General features: G+C 36.1%; 1 protein-coding gene across 10 annotated transcripts in view; it reads left to right on the plus strand.

Annotated features, from left to right (window-relative positions):
• Positions 1-15,645, plus strand: part of CEP192 (centrosomal protein 192) — a 157,525-nt gene that overhangs the window by 50,229 nt on the left and 91,651 nt on the right. For all 10 annotated transcript variants that reach the window (XR_007411689.1, XM_025429599.3, XM_025429595.3 and 7 more), the window contains exons 11-14: positions 6,739-7,099; positions 7,504-7,647; positions 13,848-13,912; positions 14,342-14,551. Coding sequence is in view for 9 of the 10 variants with exons in the window: in XM_025429599.3 (XP_025285384.3) it covers positions 6,739-7,099; positions 7,504-7,647; positions 13,848-13,912; positions 14,342-14,551 (780 nt within the window). In the remaining variant the exon portion in view is untranslated. The remainder of the gene's footprint in view (positions 1-6,738; positions 7,100-7,503; positions 7,648-13,847; positions 13,913-14,341; positions 14,552-15,645) is intronic.

Consider the following 15,645-nt stretch of genomic DNA (forward strand, 5'->3'; position numbering starts at 1 on the left):
AGATATACAAGATTATATTGATTTCAGGGGTACAACATCATGATTTGACGATTATGTATGCCATGATATGCTCACCTTGATAGGTGTAATTACCCTCTGTCACCAAACAAAGTTAGTATGATATTACTGTATTCTCTGTGCAGTACTTTTTATCCGTGTGACTTACTTATTTTATACCTGGAAGTCTGTACCTCTTAAACCTCTTTACGTGTTTTACCCAACGTCCCTTTACCCTCTTCCCATCTGGCAATTACCAGTTTATTCTCTGTATTTATGGGTCTGTTTCTGTTTTGTTTTTTAGATTCCACAAAGAAGTGAAATCATATGGTATTTGTCTTTTTCTGACTTACTTTACTTAGCACAATACCCTCTGGGTCTATCTATATTGTCACAAATGGCAGAATCTTTCTACAACTGAGTAATAATCCTGTGTGTAAGTGTGTAAGTCACATCTTCATTATCCATTCATCTATTGATGGACACTTGAGTTGCTCCTATACCTTGGCTATTGTAAATAATGTTTCAGTAAACATGGTGGATATATCTTTTCATTTTCTTTGAATAAATACCCAGCATTGGGATGGCTGAATCGCATGGTATTTGTTTTTACTTTTTGAGGAAGTTTCATATTATTTTCCATAGGGCCTGTACCAATTTACATTCCCACCCAACAGTGCACAAGTGTTCCCTTTTCTCCACATCCTCACCAACACTTGTTTCTTGTGTTTTTTATTTTAGCCGTTCTGACGGGTATGAGGTGATACCTCATTGTGGTTTTGATTTGCATTTCCCTAATGAGGATTGATGTTGAACATCTTTTCATGTGTCTCTTGGTTATCTGTAAGTCATTTTTGGAGAAATGTCTGTTCATGCCTTCTTCCCATTTTTCTTTTTTTTTTTTTTTTTTTTTAAATTTTTATTTATTTGTGATAGTCACAGAGAGAGAGAGAGAATGAGGCAGAGACACAGTCAGAGGGAGAAGCAGGCTCCATGCACCGGGAGCCCGACGTGGGATTTGATCCCAGGTCTCCAGGATCGTGCCCTGGGCCAAAGGCAGGCGCCAAACCGCTGCGCCACCCAGGGATCCCTTCTTCCCATTTTTCAATTGGACTGAGATTTTTTTTACTGTTGAGTTTTAGGAGTTCTTTATATATTTTGGATATTAAGACCTTTTTTGATATATGATTTATTTATACCTTTATAAAGGTATACCTTATACCTATACCTTTAGTAGATTCATTTGTCATTTTGTTGATGTTTTCCTTCACTGTGCAAAAGCCATTTAGTTTCATGTACTCCCAGTTGTTTACTTTTGCTTTGGTTTCCTTTGCCTAAAGAGACAGATCTAGAATATTGCTAAGGCTGAAGTCTAAGAGATTATTGCTTATGTTTTCTTATAGGAGTTTTATGCTTTCAGGACTTATGTTTAGTTCTTTAATTTGTTTTGAGTTTATTTTTGTATATGGTGAAAGCAGGTGGTCCAGTTTCATTCTTCTCAATATAGGCGTCCAGTTTACTGAAGTTGTAATTTTTCCCCATGGTATATTCTTGCCTCTTTGTCATAAATTTATTGACTATATAAGTGTGGGTTTATTTCTGGATTTTCTATCTGTTCCATTGATCTTTGTCTATTTTTGTGCCAGTACCATAACTGTTTCTTTTTTCTTTCTTTCTTTTTTTTTTTTTTTTTTTAATTTTCAAGTATTCTTGACCCCTAACACGGGGCTTGAACTCACAACCTGGAGATCTAAGGTCTCATGCTCTACTTGAGCTACCTCGGTGCCCTGTAACTGCTTTGATTACTATGCTTTGTAGCATAGTTTGAAATCTGGTATGGTAATACGTCAAGCTTTGGTTTTTTAATTTATTGTTCTAATTTAAATTCAGTTAATTAACATATATTATTAGTTTCAGAAGTAGAATTCAGTGATTCATCAGTCTTATATCCAGTGCTCATTACATCATGTGCCCTCCTTAATATCCATCATCCAGTTACCACATCACCACCTCTTCCCTCCAGCAACCCTCAGTTTGTTTCCTATGATTAAGTCTCTTACGGTTTGTCTCCATCTCTGATTTCATCTTGTTTTGTTTTTTCCTCTCTTCCCCATGATCATCTGTTTTGTTTCTTAAATTTCACATATGAGTGAGAGTCTATGATATTTATCTTCCTCTGATTGACTTATTTCACTCAGCGTAATACCCTCTAGCTCTTTCCATGTCTTTACAAATGGCAATTTTTTTTTAAAGATTTTATTTATTTATTCATGAGAGACAGAGAGAGAGAGAGAGAGAGAGAGGCAGAAACACAGGCAGAGGGAGAAGCAGGCTCCACATAGGGAGCCCGACATGGGACTTGATCCCAGGATGCCAGGATCACGACCCAGGCCAAAGGCAGGTGCTAAACTGCTGAGCCACCCAGGGAGCCCCCCCCCCTTTTTTTTTTTGATGGCTAAGTAGGATTTCATTGTGTATGTATACATTTATCCATTCATCTGTGGATGGACATCTGGGCTCTCATAGTTTGGCTATTGTGGACATTGCTGCTATAAATATTGGGATGCAGGTGCCCCTTCGGATCACGATACTTTTATTTTTGGGGTAAATACCTAGTAATGCAATGGCTGGGTCATAGGGTAGCTGTCTTCAACTTTTTGAGGAACCTCCACATTGTTTTCCAGAGTGGCTGCACCAGCTTGCATTCCCACCAACAGTGTAAGAGGGTTCCACTTTCTCCACATCCTTGCCAACCTCTGTTGTTTCCTGACTTGTTAATTTTAGCCATTCTGACCAGTGTGAGGTGGTATCTCATTGTGATTTTGAATTGTATTTTCCCTGAAACCAAGTGATGTTGAACATTTTTCCATGTGTCTGTGGGCCATTTGTTGTCTTTGGAGAAATGTCTGTTCATGTCTTCAGCCCATTTCTCAATTGGATTATTCTTTGGGTGTTGAGTTTGATAAGTTTTGTATAGATTTTGGGTACTAGTCCTTTATCTAATAAGAGACATTTGCAAATATCTTCTCCCATTCTGTCGGTTGTCTTTTGGTTTTGTCGACTGTTTACTTTGCAAAAGCTTTTTATCTTGATGAATTCCCAATAGTTCATTTTTGCCTTTGTTTCCCTTGCCTTTAGAGACGTGTCTAGCAAGAAGTTGCTGCCTTTGTTCTCTAGGATTTTGATGGAGTCCTGTCTCACATTCATCCATTTCCAGCTTTGTTCTTTGTCATGATTGCTTTGGCTATTTGGAGTCTTGTGGTTTTATACAAATTTTAGGATTGTTTCTTCTAGTTCTGTGAAAAATATTATTGGCATTTTGATAGGTCTTGCATTAAATTTCTGGATTGCTTTGGGTAGTATGGAAATTTTAACAGTATTATCCCAGTCCATGAACATGGTTTTATCTTCCCATTTATCTGGGTTGTCTTCAGTTTCTTTCATTAGTGTCTTAGAGTTTTCAAAGTGTAGATCCTTTACTTTCTTGGTTAAATTTATTCCTCAGCATTCTTTTTGATGATATAAATAGGATTTTTAAAAATCTTTTTGCTGCATTGTTATTAGTGTACAGAAACACAACAGATTTCTGTATATTAATTTTGTATCCTGCATCTTTACTCAGTTTATTAGTCTTAATAGTTCTTGGTGGAATCTTAGGGTTTTCTATTTGTAGTATTATGTTATGTGCAAGTAGCAACAGTTTTCCTTCTCTTTTAATTTGGAATACGTTTATTTCATTTCTTGCCTGATTGCTGAGCTAGGCCTTCCAGTACTATGTCAAATAAAAGTGGTGAGAATGGATATCCTTGTCTTTTTCTGCTCTTAGAGGAAAGGCTTCCAGCTTTTCACCATTGAGTAGGATTCAGTTGGGGGTTTGTCATATATGGCCTTTATTATGTTGAGATATGTTGAGGTATGTTTCCTCTACACCCTCTTTTGGAGAGGTTTTTATCATCAATGGATATTGAGATATGTAAAATATTTTTTCTGCATCTGTTGAGATGATTGTCTGATTTTTATAATTTACTTTGGTAATTACCTTGTTTTTGGTAATTACTTTGATTTATGAATATTGAACTACCCTTCCATATCTGGAACAAATCCCATTTGATCATAGTAGATGATCATTTTAATGTGTTGTTGAATTTCATTTGCTTATATTTAGTGATTTTTGTATATATTTTTATCGGGAAATGGATCTATAATTTTGGTGTCAGGTTAATGTTGGTCGTGTGGAATGAATTTGGAAACATTACTTCTAGTTTTTTGAAATACTTTAGGAAGAACAAATGTTAACTTTTTCTTAAGTATTTGGTAGAATTCACCAGTGAAGTCAACTGGTCTTATATTTTTGTTGGGAGTTTTTTGGTTACTAATTTATTGGTTAGTATTAATCAGTCTACTTAGATTTTCTATGTCTTTGTGATTCAGTCTTGGAAGATTGTATGTTTCTTGAAATCATTCCTTCCAGGTTGTCTAATTTGTTGGCTTATAATTTTTCATAATATTCTCTTATAATCCTTTGTATTTCTGTGGTGTGGGTTGTATTCTTTCTGGTTTTATTTATTTGATTCTTTATCTTGATAAGCTGAAAAACCTTTAGAAAGGCTTATCTTTTCAGAGAACCAACTCTTAGTTTCATTGATTTTTTTTTTTTATTTAAATTCAGTTTGCCAACATACAATCTTTTGTTTTTTAAATGTCTTATTTCATTCTGGTTCTTTTTAATTTTTGCTAGTATTATATATCAAAAATAGGTGCCTGTTTTTAAATGGCATTTCTTTGCTTCCTTGTCTTTTTTTTTTCTTTTGGAATACTCATAATTTAAGTATTGATTTTATAAACTTTCTGTGTCAAGAGATATTTTGATTCTTACACAGTTTTATTTATTTGGCTCAAACAATAGAAATTTTTTTCATTTCTAGAAAAGTCTGAGATTAAAGTTTCAGTAGGGTTGGTTTCTCTTTATGCTTCTCTCCTTGCCTTATAAATGGCCTTTTCCCCATGTCTTCAGATGGCTTTCCCTCACTGTCATTAGGCATTTTAGGTTTTATTTATTTATTTTTAAAGATTTTATTTATTCATGAGAGAGAGAGGCAGAGACATAGGCAGAAGAAGAAGCAGGCTCTCTGCAGGGAGCCTGATGTGGAACTTGATTCTGGGACCCTGGGATCACAACCTGAGCTGAAGGCAGACTGTCAACCACTGAGCCACCCAGATACCCATCATTTTATGTTTTAATGTTTGTATTTGTTTCTTAGGGCTTCTGGAACAAATTACCAAAATTTGGTAGCTTACAACAATTGGAATTTATTCTCAAAGTTCTAGAGGTCAAAGTTGGAAATCAAAGTATTGGAAGAGCTAAACTCCCTCCAAAGGCTCCTTTCTTGCCTCTTTCAGCATCTGGTGGCTCCTGGTTTTCCTTAGCTTGTGGCGGTTTCACTTGCCTATTTGCCTCCGTCTTCACATGGCCTTTTTCTCAGGGTCCCTGTGTCCTACTTAATCTTTTTTCTCTCATAAGGACATTGCTAATTGGGTTAAAGGCCCATTCTAAATCCAGGATGATTTTATTTCATGATCTTTAACTTCAGCTTCTTATCTGAAATCCCAATAGTTCACTTTTGCTGTTTCCCTTGCCACCAATGATGTGACTAGTGAGAAGTTGTTACGGCTGGAGTCAGAGATGTTGCTGCCTCTGTTCTCTAGGATTTTGATGGATTCCTGTTTCATGTTTAGGTCTTTCATCCTTCTTGAACTTATTTTTGGGAATGGTGTAAGAAAGTGGCCCAGTTTCATGCTTCTGCATGTTGCTGCCCAGTTTTCCCAACATCATCTGTTGAAGAGACTGTCTTTTTTCCATTGGATATTCTTTCCTGCTTTGTCAAAGATGAGTTGACCAGATAGTTTTGGGTCCATTTCTGGGTTTTCTGTTCTGTCCCATTGATCTAGGTGTCTGTTTTTGTGCCAGTACTATACTTGATGCCTACAACTTTGTAATAGAGCTTGAAGTCTGCTATTGTGATGCTTCCAGCTTTGCTTTTCTTTTTCAGAATTATTTTGGCTATTTGGGGTCTTTTGTGGTTCCATATAAATTTTAGGATTGTTTTTTCTAGTTCTGTGAGAAATCCTGGGGATATTTTGATAGGGATTACATTGAGTAGTAGACATTTTAATAATGTTTGTTCTCCCAGCCCATGAGCATGGAATGCCATTCTGTTTCCTTGTGTCCTCTTCAATTTCTTTCATAAGTGCTCTGTAGTTATCAGAGTACAAATCTTTTACCTCTTTGGTTATGTTTATTCCTAGGTATCTTATGATTTTTAGTGTAATTTTAAATAGGATTAATTCTAAGAGGTATCCATATATGTTTTCAAGGGCTGTTAATTATATTAATTTTATGAGTTTGGTTATATTAATGGGCTTGCTATCTTTGCAGAGAGAATTAGTGGTAATTAGAAAAGTTAAACTGCATTTCTTATATATCCTGTAATATAATGAACATGTCAGACCCACTTTTGATATCTGAATCTATTGATAAATGGTTTGCAATGACCACATTATAAATTTTGGTTTTGGTATATTGGTTAAAATTGGTTGATATATAGTTTAAAAGAATACAGTGAGTACTGTATAGTTTGGTTCATATAATCATTTATGTCTACTACATAATTTTTTCCCATAGAGTTTGGAATAAGTTATGAAAAACAAAACTTATGGCTCCTCTGTTATGCATTTTTAAAGGAAATCTCAAGGGAAGAAGTTCCTGTGAAGACTATCCAAGCTGCTAATGCAAAACTTAACCCTGTTTATTTTCATGACACAAATGCCAATAAAGGTGAATTTGACTTAGTGGACCTTTTGAAGCTGGATGCCGTCTCTCTTCATGAAGATAAGCATTTGGCATCTAATTCAGAAATAATTTTGCCTATGGATAAACGTTTAGACACTGAAACTCCTAAAGTGTCTATTCAAAAATATGTGGACAAAGCATCTTTGAAGCCTGTTAGTGACAATGGAATTATTTCCCCTAATAGTCTACGATCACCAACTATTGAAAGGCGAATATATGAATGTTACAAGTCCATTGAAAAGAGTAAAGAACGTAAGTAGATTTTTTAAAAACTGAAAGTAAAATGTATAAAATGCTTATACATTTTGAGTAGGATATATTTTTAAGTGGAACTTGCCTAATCTTTTGTGTTAAAATATTAAATATTTTGTGGATTAGAAATTGTATCTTTATTCACAGATCTAGTGAAAATGTACTACTCTTAGTTTTCTTTTTCTTATTCCTCTGGTTCTCCATTATGGATTTTTACTGGATTAAGACTGGCTTCCCCACCAGGAGAGAACTTTTCTTTTGTGGGAATGGGTTTCTTTTTTCTATTTAGTTTTGGGCAGATTTTAGTATTGTTGATATCTAAGATAAATCAACTAAGTAAAATTATTTAAGAATATTATATCATTTTGTTTCATATGTCATTGGATATTCTTGGAATTTTTTAGAAACAGATCTATCACCGAGTGTGGTCTATCAAAATGAAGAAGGCAGATGGGTCACTGACCTTGCGTATTACACATCTTTTAATAAAGAGCAAGTTTTAAATATGTCTCTAGCTGACGAGATGAATGAAGACTTCAGATCTGGTTGTAAGTTTATTGATAACCACTCTGTTGTAACATTTTCATTGTTTTTGATGGTGTGAGATTACTCTGTATATATTGGTTAGCCACATCAAATCACTTGTAGAGTATGCATTTGAACCTTGAACAGTGTGGGGGATTAAGGGACACTGACTCCTTGTGTATTTTAAAATTTGCATGTAACTTTTGACTTCCCAAAATCTTAACTACTGACAGCCTGCTGTTCATGTTATTGCTTAAGGCTTCTGGTAAACAGTAAATTATCACCTATTTTGTATGTTACATGTATTATATACTGTATTCTTACAGTAGGGTAAGCTAGAGAGAAGTTAAGAAAATCCTATGGGAGAGGGGATCCCTGGGTGGCTCAGCGGTTTGGCGCCTGCCTTTGGCCCAGGGCGTGATCCTGGAGACCCGGGATCGAGTCCCACATCGGGCTCCCTGCATGGAGCCTGCTTCTCCCTCTGCCTGTGTTTCTGCCTCTCTCTCTCTCTCTGTATCTCTCATGGATAAATAAATAAAAATCTTTAAAAAAAAATCAAAATGTATCTAATAAAAAAAATCCTATGGGAGAGAAAATACATTTATAGCACCATACTATATTTATAAAAAAATAAATCTGTGTGTAAGTAACCCTGTGCAGTTCAAACCTGTGTTGTTCAAGGGTCAGTTGTAATACTGAGCTTATCAGTATGAAGAAAGGCTTGAATTGATCCGTAGTAATCATTGGCAGAATGAACTGAGCCTTTTCCTTAAGCAAGGACAGTGAGTCAGGCTCTCATTCTTTTACATTAGTTTAGAACATTCATATTGCAGAGTTGGAAGGGAACCTTAGGCTTTATGTTTTCACTTTTAAAATTCTGTCTTGAATGAAAAAAATATTCTGATGAATGAACAATTCAGAATCCAATACATTTTGGATAAAACCTAAGAAATATGGAGATGATGGGAGAAAAGTGACAGAAAAGATAAATCTCAAAGCGAGAGAGCATTAGAAGTATCAGCTAGGTTTGTTGATTAGCAGAATCTGTCTGTGAAGTGAAAAACTGGTTCAAGACTGCAGAACACATGGCCTTTGAGCCTTAGTCTGTGGAGATGCTGTGCCACGGAGGTCCCCAGTGCCTGAGCATCTCTGAACCTGCAATAAGGATTCAGTGGCCTGGTAAGCCTAGTCTTATTTTTAATAGGCTCATAACATGCCACAGGGAGAAATGATTCTAATGACTGCACTAAGTTCCCCTTAAACATCTAACAATCTGGAAGGTAGAGATAAATAAGGTATTTTTCCAGCCTCTAAGAAATTGTCCATCACCTGAGAGGGATAAGACAAGAGTATAAAACAACAATCAGCATCCTAAGAGACACAAACTAAATGATTTTGGAATTTAGAGGAAAAATAACTTTTGCATGAGTGGGTAACAGGGATTTCAGATACAAAGTGGCTTTTGAGGTGAGAGTTTCAACTGGTAAAAGTTTGGGGACTTGAGAAATTGCAAATGGAGGGCATCCCGGGTGGCTCAGTGGTTTAGCACCTGCCTTTAGCTCGAGATGTGATCCTGGAGTCCCGGGATCGAGTCCCACCTCGGGCTCCCTGCGTGGAGCTTGCTTCTCCCTCTGCCTGTGTCTCTGCCCCTCTCTCTCTCTCTCTCTCTGTCAAGAAAAAATAAATAAAATATTTTTTAAAAAGTTACAAATGGATAGAAAACTCAATGAAAGAGAATTAACTGAGGACGTCTGGATATGTTTTGAGGATGGTAAATAGTCCACTGTAGCTAGCACTTATGCCAAGATATGGAAAGAAGAGAATAATAAAAGGTGAAAAGGTGAAGTGTAGAGGTAAAGTAGGGCTAGAGAGTGGGTTGAGATTTGACTACCATGTCAGGGTTGAGGCTTGTGTGGTAAGCAATAGGGAGCCACAAACTTCCTTTGTGAGTTGTCTTTTTGCATGATTGTCAGTTGATTGGGAGATTCCTTAGGATGCTGTGGAAATATAGGTGTCACATTGAGAATGAAAAGCAAATAGATAATGAAAGAAATGGAAATAAAACGATTAGAATTTGGTGACTGGATTTCAGTAGGTAGTAGAGAGGCAAGAAAAGATTTGTGGTCGATTTACTTGGGAAAATGGCAATACCGTGAGCTCAGATGGGACAATTAGAAGAAATTGTATAATTTTGAGTGATTGCGGTTTGAGGTGGAGATATACAGTAGTTGGAAGTGTGAGTCAGAAAGTGGAAGTTAAGTTACAGTTAGAGCTTGCTCAACAATATGTTGATTTAGAAAGAACAAGGGGGTACAGACTGGACAGTGGATATTGACTGTGTCACTTAAAAAGTCAAAGGTCATGGAATTCTCATGTAACTAGTGGGAGTGTAAAGTAGTAGAACCATTTCGGAAACTTCTCTAGCAGGAGCTTTTGGGGGTAAACTTTATGAGCTTCATACTTTCAGACCCAGCATTTCTGCCCCAGAATATGTACCCAGTGTATAGATATACTCTTCACCAAAAGACTAAAATATTTATAGCAGCACTATATGATTAACTCCAAATTAGAAACTCCCAAATTCTCATTAATGATAGAATGGATTGTGTTTATTCATACATTGGACTGCTATGTAGCAAAGGGAATGAATGATGTGTAGCTACTCGTAGCAGCAGGGATGAATTTCACAAGTATGTTGAAAGAAATAAGGCAGACTAAGAATACTTGCTATATAAATCTATATGTGTGTTTCAAATGTACCCTGCTCTCTGGAGTAACAAGATAGTGGTTATCCTCTGGGCATGTAGTGATGGGAAGAAAACTTGATTGGCCTTTTGGTGATACTAGCAGAGTTTTCTTTCTTCATTTAAGGTGTTGATCTAGCCACACAAATGTGCTCATTGAGTGGTACATATACTTTTTATATGTATATTATGCTTTGGTAAACAATTTTTAAAAATTAGCAATCAAACTGAGAAATATTTGCAATATATGTTACAGGTTAAGGGCTTATTTTCCTAATGTGTAAGCAATTCTAATAAACAATAAGAAAAAGACCAGCTCAGTGTAGAATTGGGCAAAAGATATAAACAGTTTAGAGAAAAGGAAATGAAAATGGTTGTTAAATGTTTAAAAAAAGTTCATGGAACTTATTCATGGAAAGAAACCACTCCATAATAGTATTTTTCAGTTATTTCACTGGCAGTGATCCTAAGGTTTGGTAATGAAGGAAACAAACAAGTATTGTAGTACTTTATGGCAGAGTGTCTAGGTAGAGCAGTATTATAGCATCTAGCAAAATTACAGATGTACATACCCTGTAACCAAGGGGATCTGCTGGGAATTTATTTTTCAGATATGCTTGCAGAAATGGTGTGTGATATATGTGTGAGGCTAGTACTTGTACATTGTTTATTAATAACATAAGTCAAAAGCAATTTGGATGTACAAAATAGAGGACTAATTAAATAAAGTACAAGAAATATACTGTGACCATTAGAAAAAGGGAAAGAGGCTCTTTAGGTACTAATATGGAATAATCACTAAAATTATTTAAATTCTAAGACATAAAAAACATATAAAATATTCTGAGATTTGTGTAAAAAGGTGAAAGCAGCGAGGACACACTTATATTTATAAATACATATGGTGGAAAGATATTTTAAGAAGAAAGAAATGGATTGCAGGAATTCCTAGCTACTGATCTCAAAAATCAAATAAATTCAATTAGAGATTTCAGGGGTCCTTTATATATTGGTTGCTTTTGGAGATGTGGGACATAGGGTCAGGGGTGAGAAGGGAGCCTTTGCAGTATCATATTCCCTTTTATGTCTTTGGTTAACTTCTAAAAACTCCTTGTTGAAGCATAATATACATATATGTACCTTTGCATTTTGAAGTAGGTTGGTGTGTTAGTATTAAAGGAAAAATAAAATAGATAAAAGGAGAAGTTTAATGAAACCATCCTTGTAGTTAGGGAATGAACAATGACTAGGTTGGACAGGATGAGTGGTGAAGAAATGGAGAAAGTGATTATGGAATACTGTGGGGGGAAAATAGAAGGAAAGAAAGAATGAACTAGGTCAAGGGAAATCAGGGCCAGGGGAACATGCATGCAGGGGAAGCATTTTTTATAGGAAAGGGAAGGAAATTCTTAAAATGTAAGAGGAGATAATTCAGAAGAGGAAGGTAGACCAAGGCATAATTTCATAATGTCAGAGTCGTTCAAAATGAAAATTTATCTACTTAACCAACTTTATTCAAAAAATAAGAGATATGATGCCCTCTTCCCCATTTCTGCCTTGCCTCTCTCTCTCTCTGACAGAACCATGCATCTGAGTCACTACCTCATTTGGGCTTATGGCCTAGGATTTAAACATGATTAGGAGGTTGGGATATATGATCTGCTTCAAAATTTAACAAATAAAACATCAGGGACATTTGAGAGGACTGTTTTAGATTCTTATAGGACATAGATTCATATAAAAAATGAAGTTCTTTTTTCTCATAATTGCTGATTTTTGATAATCATACAAGGTAGCAATATTACTGTAGATTTTTCTTTAAGATTCTTCAATTAAAGTTTAGAGAAAAAGCACTTAGAATATTAAAAATAGCAGTTGGAACTGTTTACTTAATGATGTGAAAAAGTTTGATATTTAACTAATTGAAGTAAACTTAAGTTTTTCCGGGTTAGTTTCTTTAATGGTCTGATTTCCCACTTCCCCTTCCTTGGCTGCTGGTTTGCTTGGTTGATGCTTTCACATTTTAGGGAAATGGTTTTTAACATACTTTGCATCATGGGACCCATAGAGAATCTTTATGGAAAAATTTTTATGTGAAAGATTGTATTTTTCATGTGATTTTAAGAGTTTCATTATTCTCCTGATGCCTATTCGTAGACTGCTAGGTTAAGAATGTGTTTATATAAGAAATGATGGGTTTACAAGGTAAAGAACCAACACTACCCTAACATGTAAGGATCTGAGCTATCTCTCACGTTCTGTTTTTCTGATTGGAAATATTCTCCCATTTCTATTCTAATGTTGTCTCTCAAGATCTTAATTTTGAGCTGTCAGACTTTCCAAAAGGGCAGTTTGTATCTGATTACCCCTGGTGGATTAGTAAGAATGGGGGACATCTCTCCTGTTTGGGCTCCAGTAGACTCTCTCTCTCCTGGGTTGCATGAAACTTCCATTGCAGTCAGTCTCCTGGAGTACCAGGCAAAGGTCTGGAGTGGGCAGCAAGCAGGCAGAGAACTTGGGACTTTTTGATTAGGCAACATGTTTAAAATCCTTTTTGATTGTAATGCCTTGAGCAGGATCATGTGCTTTCTAGTTTATCACTGCCCCACTATTCCCTATTGTCACACCTTGTCCTCTGGCCTCTGAGGCATTGTAGTTTGTAGCTTTGGTTTATTTATTTATTTATTTTTTAAAAGATTTTATTTATTTATTCATTAGAGAGAGAGAGAGAGGCGGAGACACAGGCAGAGGGAGAAGTAGGCTCCGTGTAGGAGCCTGATGTGGGACTCGATCCCGGGACTCCAGGATCACATCCTGGGCCAAAGGCAGGCGCTAAACTGCTGAGCCACCCAGAAATCCCCTGGAGCTTTTGTTTACAGATTAAAGGTGTCTAGGCCTGTTCATTTCCCTAAGGTGAACTGAGTTGCTCAATAGGAACTTTGAAGGCAGCTGGTGTGTGACCACTTGTTTTAGTTTGCGTAGGCGGTGAGGCTTGCTGGGATGTGGAACTTTCCTTTCTAAAACTGAGACAGTGCTGGGCAAACAGGTGGTTGGATACCCCAGCAGACCTCTTCACAATTAGTTTACAGAGTGATTTATTGTTGTGATGGTTTCAGATAAAATTTCACATGTATTCATGGTGAGTACCTTAAATCAGGTGTGCCAAAACCTTCAAAAGCTAAAACTAATGTGAATCTTTCACAAATGAAAAGCTTACATTTTAAGGCCTTTTAGTAAGTCAGGACAGGTTAGTAACTGATAGAATCAGTAACAGTAGAGTGTTCATTACCAGAAGTTTGAGAACTATAGACTTACATACTTAATACAGATGTGTCGATTGTACAATGAGAGCTTTCATACACTTTTTTCAGTTATTTTCTTTAGTATTTCATTTTCCTAACTAGTTAAGTTTTATATATCTGCTAGTTTTTAATTAGGCATTAGTATAATTTCATTATATAAACCAATTCTTTTTTAAGCTGAGGCACTGGATTTGATTGATCAAGATGAAGAAGAATTTAATAAAGAGCATCAATTTATGCAGGTTTGTATTTTACTGGCATTAACCAAAGTTTAAAATTTACCTGTATTCTTTCTGGATAGATATAGTTTGTATGGAATATATCTTGTTTTCTTATGTTTATACCATTTCTGCTTTTTCTTTCATATTCTCTATTATTAATTGAAAAATAACTGGCATACTAAAGTAATATTTAATTCACCTAGAATCACCTAAATAAGCTTTAAAGTTTTTCCATAGTTTTTAACCATGTTTTAAAATGAAGTAATGCTATTTAAACAAATAGAACATGTTCATTACCTTATTATAGCTGCTTAAGCTTGAATTTGTCCTAATTTTTTAAGACTTAAAATGTTTAAATTTTCTTAGTTAAATTTTCTTATTTTCGCATATTAGAAAAACAGAAAGAAGCCTTTCTAGGGAAATAAAATGAAACAGTAACTTTCTCCCTAGGAAGAAAATATAGATGCCCGGAACACTTCAGCTGCACTAGGTGATACGTCTTGGGGAACTTCAATTAATTACAGTTTGTTGAGGAAATCACTTAGCACATCAGATTTGGACAAAGATGATGCCAGTTATTTACGCCTATCATTAGGAGAGTTCTTCGCTCAAAGATCTGAAGCTCTTGGCTCCCTTGGTGGTGGTTACAATGTGAAAAGAGTAAGTATGCTATGTGCTAGAAGTGGTTGAATTCACAAGCCCCCTTACATTTTGAATGTTCTGATGGTATTACCTACAGCATAGTATCTTTACAGCAGGGACAGAATAGGGAACAGGATAGAGTTGTGGTAGTCAGACCGTGACTCCAGTCCTACTTCTATCTTTCAACTAATTCTGTGACAGGGATTAAGTTAACTCATCTATGCCTTGATTTTCCAATTTTTATTTATTTTTTAAAGATTTTATTTATTTATGTAACAGAGCACACACAAGCAGGGGGAGTGGCAGGGAGAGGGAGAAGTAGGCTTCCCACAGAGCAGGGAACTCAGTGCAGGGCTCCACCACAGAACCCTGAGATAATGACCCAAGCTGAAGGCAGATGCTTAACCAACTGAGCCACCCAGGCATCCCAATTTTCCAGTTTTTACAATGGAGTGCTATATAGGGTTTCATAAAAATTAAATGTGATGGGACATATAAAGTATTTAGCACCATGACTAACTTGCAGTAAATATTCAATACCTGTTAGTTGATATTGCTATTGTTACATCATTGGTTGATGGGAAGAAAACGATTTTTTTTTTAACCTCTTTTCTGAAAACATGTTTTGAAATACAGGAAAGTTTTGGTTTGAAATATAGGAAAGTTGTAATACATGTAAACATTTGAAAATTCAAGCATTGCATTTTAATGTGGTAAGTTCAAGCAATGTGGTAAGTTCTATGAAGAATGGCAAGAAGGAATTGTTTTAGTTGCAGTGATTAAGGCGACCTCTGAGGAGATGGCATTGAACTGAGACCTACATGATGGGAAGGAGGAAGCTGCCAAAAGATCTGGAGACAGGATGTTCTCAGCAAAGGGAGACTATGTATGGGAGGGTTGGAGGTAAAACCGGAGTGGCATATGGAGGACAGAAAGCAGGCCAGGGGGGGCTAATGTAAATGGGGGGAAGGATGGTTCATTGAATGGTAGAAGAAATCCAGGGCCAGATCACGAGGGGTCCTTGTAGGATGGGTTCATCTGAAATTAATTGGAAAGAGGGGCATGGAGGCAGGGAGCAACTTTGTCGTGGTGCCAACCCCATCTCCATGTGT

The sequence above is a fragment of the Canis lupus genome, chromosome 7, assembly GCF_003254725.2.
Source record: "Canis lupus dingo isolate Sandy chromosome 7, ASM325472v2, whole genome shotgun sequence".
NCBI lineage: Eukaryota > Metazoa > Chordata > Mammalia > Carnivora > Canidae > Canis > Canis lupus.